Raw genomic sequence first — 6,070 nt, forward strand, 5'->3', positions numbered from 1 at the left:
GGCAAAGCACTTTGATTATTGCCTTTGGTGGAAACCCAGCAAAATGCAGAGGTCTCTCTCTATTCTAGTTACTGGGATAAAATTACAAGGAAGTAAATTTATATTCGGCATTGTGTTGAGCTGTGCCACCTAATTCTCTCTCTCAACCTTATTAATCCCAGTTAATATTCAACTACTAACACATTCATCCATCACTAAAACAGTACTTTATAATTTTCTCCGAGAACTTCTATTAATAAAAGGATCAGACAAACAAAAAAAGAATAATCCTGAAATATCACTGCTTATTAACAATCAACAGGATACCAAAGTAATAACACAATTATTTATTTTATGTATAAACGATTTTGAAAAGCAGAGCAAAATGATAGAAAAACTAAAAAATCAAGAGGTAAAATAACGTATTTGTATTGGCTCAAAAATCTGCCTTCTGAGAATTTTCTTCCTATCATTGGTTCTTCTAAACTTTAATTAGGACAGCCAAAAACTGTCAGTGTTTCGGACAACTGAGCAAAGTCATCGCACAAAGCCTGGAATTCATCATCCTGGCATTCATCTTCATCCGGCCATCTCTCGATCCAGGTGTTCCTTGTAATGAGGTAGGAAAAGCTAGAAAGAGAAACAGGATAGTTAAAAACAGCCCTGCAGGGAAATTAGTTCAACTGTCTCCCGTTGGAATAATGTGCTGGGCTTGGATTGAATCCAAATATCGTTTTTAATCATTTCATCCTATGAATATGACATTTTAATTTCGATTTTGTTTTTAGGGTGAGAAAAGAAACTTCTTTTTTCTTAAAATCCGAATCCTGAAACAACTGAATTCTAGAAAATTCAAATGGCTCCTGCCGTTAAACATGATTGCTACAACAATGTAAAAATACACCCTCGGGTGTTGCAAGATTTGGCAGTATACAGTACAGATACGATGAATGAATGAATTCAATTATAAATCAGTTTTATCTCATAGGTTGCTTCTCCCCAGTCTAAGGCTTTACACATTTCAGTTGACCCAAATAGCAGAAAATTGGATCTGAATGCTAAAGGTGTATACCATCAACAAAAATTTAGAAATATGTTTGTGGAATTCAAATGGAATGAAAAGAATGGCTCCCAGCTAGAACTTCTCAAAATCAACCAGACAAGGGGAATAAGAAATGCATCAGGCTTGTGATAGTTAAGACAATCCTAAATTCAGGGAGACTTTAAGAAGTTTGAAAAAGTGTGAAACATCCTTATGTTGCTTTGAAAGGTTAAATCACCCAAGCAGTATTTTGATTTTCTTCAGGTAAATCGGTATCAACCTTAATCTTTCCAAAAGCACCTAAAACAAAAAGTACATGTTCCTTAAGATACAGTGATAATCTATCAATTTTCTTTCATGTATATATTTGAGTGTATAGAGAAGAACAACTAGATCAGAGGTGGGTTCCTACCAGTTCGCACCTATTCGGTAGAACCAGTTCATCAAATCTACCGAACCGGTTAGGAGAGGTTCCACCAGTGGACCCGGAAAGCAGGCCACACCTACAGAAGAGGTTCCAAAACTTTTTGAAACCCACCACTGGTCCTTGGATATGATTATTCTACTCTATCATGCTCATATTTATAAAACTCAGTGCCTCTGTGAAAGGTGAGGGTGACTCCTGCGTTTGTGGTGCAATCAGAACATTGCGTGTGTTGAAGTTGTTTTAACGCTAACCAAAGATGCCTTTTAAAAAACAAGTTGACATCCTATTCTTATGCATGCCAGTGCTGTGTGTGAGATAATTTAAGGTGGTTCTGACAAGTGTCGTCGGCATCTTCATATCCGGTCACATGGGTGGCAAGCCACTCCCATCCGGTCACATGGGTGGCAAGCCACTCCCACAAAGGAAGCCACACCCACAGAGTAGGTTCGAACAATTTTTGAAACCCACCACTGAACTAGATGCAACCATTTCCCTATTGAACTGTCTATGGTGGAAATAATTCAGCACAAGGTGAAAGGAAATGATTGGACTACTAGGTCTTGGCTGCAAATATTTGGACAACCACTAGAAGTAACAAAGACATGCAGACAACTTTTATTCTTTGCTGAGTGAAATGTACAGATCCTTGCAGGCCTGAACTGGAGGCGGTGGGAAATCTGTGGTTGTGATAGAAAAGACCCATCCAGGCAAGCCCAGCTGTTCAGCAGGAGCCGAGGTGGCGCAGTGGTTAGGGTGCAGTACTGCAGGCCACTTCAGCTGACTGTTATCTGCAGTTCAGCGGTTCAAATCCCACCGGCTCAAGGTTGACTCAGCCTTCCATCCTTCCGAGGTGGGTGAAATGAGGACCCAGACTGTGGGGGCGATATGCTGACTCTGTAAACCGCTTGGAGAGGGCTGAAAGCCCTATGAAGCGGCATATAAGTCTAACTGCTACTGACACAGAGCATATGGACTGTGTGGCTTGAAGCATCAGGGCAAAAGCATTAGATATTCCCAAAGAGATTTTGTGGGGCAGATGATGCTATCCATACATGAAGGAATCTAAAAATCCGAGTTATGGGAATTCCACAGCCTTCCCTACAATGCCATACATAACCTACCCAAGTGGCATGCAATAAATCTGAAGAAGAATGGCTATTTTGGCATTAAAAGATTCAGGTTACGATTGCTTTCAAAGATGTAATGCAACATTCTAGGGTACTGTAAATATATTGTTAGGGGTTCTGTGGATTTGGTAACAAAAATAGTCTATAAAAGTTTAGAAAATTAAAAAGAAATAGTGAAATACATACTCATCTTTCATGGGCCACAAGTCACTGCTGAGACCCCAGACCAGATAATTATTGTCCAGCTTCAAATTCAGAGACTCCTGGCATTTCCTTTGACTTACATACTGGCGGGCGTTTGCTTTTGGATTTCGGTCAGTGCCTGCAGAAATTAGATAGAATCTGAATAAATATTTCAATAGGGACACGGTCTTACCTTGGCAAGTTATGTTAAGTGACCAGAGAAGAGGGAATAGCTGTATTTAGTGGGTGCATTGGCCCTTTCTTCAACTTCTATTAGCCCATCTTTATCACCTTGGGGCAAACAAACCATCTTCTCAGCTCTACCTTTTTCCTCAGAGAGGCAACACAGATACGGCAGCATCTGATCCTAAAAAGCTTGAGAGCCAAGGTGGCACAGTGGTTAGGGTGCAGTACTGCAGGCCACTTCAGCTGACTGCTATCTGCAGTTCGGCGGTTCAAATCTCACCGGCTCAAGGTTGACTCAGCCTTCCATCCTTCCGAGGTGGGTAAAATGAGAACCCGGATTGTTGTTGGGGGCGATATGCCGACTCTGTAAACTGCTTAGAGAGGGCTGAAAGCCCTATGAAGCGGTATATAAGTCTAACTGCTATTGCTATTGCTAAAAACCAGTTCCCTATCTCAGTATTGGAGCCCTTTTCAGGCTAACCTCAGCTGTCTGCGGATCATCCGGGGAAGATTCCTATCAACAGAAGTGAAAGGAAGACCACTTTTGCAGAGGGAAGGACGACCATTGGCAGCCCCCCCCCCCACACACACACAACAGATCCTTCTCACACTGGTTGGAGGATCTTCTGATTCACTGGAGCCGATTGATCAGGATACAGAAAACGGGTAGAATGCTAAAAATGGCTCCTTCCTCTTTTTCTGATGTAACTCATCCCTAGCTCCTCATCCTCACGGACACAATCCTTATTTGAAACAGAAACATTCTGTTTAGAAAAACCCTACGGTGAGCTTGAATTACAGTGATGAGGAGGAGGAGTAAGATGTCTCCTCCCTTTAAAACACAGAAAAAGAGTGGAGAGATCCATTTAAAGGCAGTCTCCTCTTACAAGCAAAAGAGTTCACCAGACCTCCACCTGTTTCGGCATCCTTACTGTAACCAGAAGCATTAAAAGGGAGACTTTGTTGTAAGAAAGCAGACCGAAATCCCCTTATTCCTTTTGATAATTCATGAATAAGGGACGTTTGAAGGAATTACTGAAACGCATTTGTGAGGATGATGAATCCCAAAGTGTTAGCAAAAAAAATTGGGAAATATTCAATCATGCACTTTTGAGAGACCTTCTACCTGACTGCCAATGGGAAATACTTTACTGTTCCATAGAAAATGTGAGCTTCTGTGCAATAAAATATGTCCTACGTATTTTACAAACTTACAAATAAGGTTTTTAAGGGCTGCCCTCTTCTGCATTTTGGGAGAGAATTCTTACCTCTTTTAATAACTTCTAGAACTTCCATGAAATAGACATCGTTACCATCTTTTTCTTCTATTCGAAGCAGCTTGGTTTTGTAGACTTGTAAGGAGAAAGACAGAAACAATACTCATTAAGACAGCTGATTATTCTTGACCACGAGTGGCACAATCAGTGAGACACAGGTGCTGCTAATCGTCGATGGAGATCCAGTTGCCTTTTGGAAAAGCAAAGATGCTTTTTTCAAAAGGCAACTGGATTTCCTGTCTTACCAAGAAAGTCCGGTTGCCTTTTGGAAAAGGACCTTTGCGACAGGTACTGCTAACCTTTCCACCTAGACTACGGGCACTTCCAGGCTGGATCTTCGTGGCAGTCTAGAATCCTCCAGGTGAGGCCGCTGAGTACTAGCTGCACTGTGGGGTTCATGGACGCAAATTGTGTATTTTCTCTTGAGGTGCCCTGGTTCTATGAGTCTGATGCTATTATCAGCCATGTGAGGTAGTCCAGACAGGACCTATGGCCAGATGGACTAAATTTACTTTATTTCTAAGGTTGCATTAACAGAATCTTGCAAGCCCAAGAAACTAGGGAGGGTTTGGGGGAAGACATTTGCTCCACTTGAATTCCTTTTGGGTAGGCTAAGCTGCCCCTTGTCTAGCCATCTCCCAAGGCCATTCCCAGATACCATTACAGGTTTCTTGGACTGACCTTGGGAGACAGGAGGAAGATCTGCAGCCTACCTAGGCAACAGTTTGATGAGAGGCAGTTTGGTCTTTGTGTGTTTCAGAGGAGACCCTCCCTAGTTTTCCAGAGACTAGAAGAGGAGAACGGGAGAAATACTTCCAGTCTTCACGAATCTGTTTAATGTAACTTCATGCTAAAGATCCTGCTGACATGCCTGGCTGCTCTTCCTGCCTGGATTATCTCGGAGGGCTAAGCTTCCAAGAAGTCCTTTCCCCCTTTTGTGAAAACGTTCACCTCCCTCCACTTCACCGCACTGTAGTGCTTAAACTCTGGGTTTTGAAGTTGGGGCCATGCAGATTTGAGAGTGAAAACAGTGTGTGTGTAGAGCATGGAATTGCTTTTTGAATCTTGGTGTTTTGGCTCTGCTTATTCATTGATCCAGATCTATTTCTAGGAGCCCAGAATTGTTATGCTACACTGGAGGGTCAGTAACATCTCAACAAGCAGCACCAAAATTTATTATGAATGAATTCAAATTGGCTACTCCAAATCATGGCTTCTTGTTAATGGGAAGTAGACTGTTAACAATGAAAGGCACCACTGCATTATTAATAAGATTCTACAATATAAATACCATAATCCACATTTGGCTCGCAGGCTTTTTGAATTCGTAACTGAAGATCAATCTTTTTCTGCTGGTTGATCATGGAACAGGTTTCTTCAAGGGGAGAAAAGAGAAGACAGCATGTTGAATTGATTATTGAGGTTGCATGTTCTCATTTAAAAGATATTGCTAGGGAAAAATATTCCATACTGTCTCTTCCCCAAATCTTCCATTTTGTTGCTCAGATACAAACTTTACTTATTTATTTCAGCTTACCTTCTGCACATCGGCAGATGTTACCGTGGCATATCTTATTGAGAAGGCCTGTTCCTTTATCTGGATGGTAGAACTTGGTGCATTTTTCATCTAAAAGAAGAATTAAAAATTATGTCCATACGTCACATCAAGAAATCTAGGATGATTATAGTTATCATTATTTAGAAGAACAAAGAGTAACCCATTTTCTCAAAGAGATTTCCAATTTGGGGCATGTCTGACCTGACAATTCAATGGAAACTTATCAAGAATGTTGATTAGCTGATTGAGTTTTATTAAGCATTTACCTGAGAAGCACAGAGCCCTACAATG

The 6,070-nt window shown here is 41.2% G+C and overlaps 1 protein-coding gene across 1 annotated transcript in view; it reads right to left on the reverse strand.

The window, feature by feature from the left end:
• Positions 1 to 311: 311 nt before the first annotated feature.
• LOC106542332 (A.superbus venom factor 1) overlaps positions 312 to 6,070 on the reverse strand; it is a 76,553-nt gene continuing 70,794 nt past the window's right edge. Inside the window, exons 36-40 of the mRNA XM_087711004.1 lie at positions 5,759 to 5,848; positions 5,513 to 5,596; positions 4,213 to 4,296; positions 2,762 to 2,897; positions 312 to 609 (exon numbers count right to left, since the gene is read on the reverse strand). Coding sequence (XP_087567130.1) covers positions 468 to 609; positions 2,762 to 2,897; positions 4,213 to 4,296; positions 5,513 to 5,596; positions 5,759 to 5,848 — 536 coding nt within the window. The 3' untranslated portion in view covers positions 312 to 467. The remainder of the gene's footprint in view (positions 610 to 2,761; positions 2,898 to 4,212; positions 4,297 to 5,512; positions 5,597 to 5,758; positions 5,849 to 6,070) is intronic.

This window comes from Thamnophis sirtalis, unplaced genomic scaffold (genome assembly GCF_051295495.1).
Source record: "Thamnophis sirtalis isolate CommonGarterSnake01/CBP01778 unplaced genomic scaffold, rThaSir2_p1.2 scaffold_3, whole genome shotgun sequence".
NCBI lineage: Eukaryota > Metazoa > Chordata > Lepidosauria > Squamata > Natricidae > Thamnophis > Thamnophis sirtalis.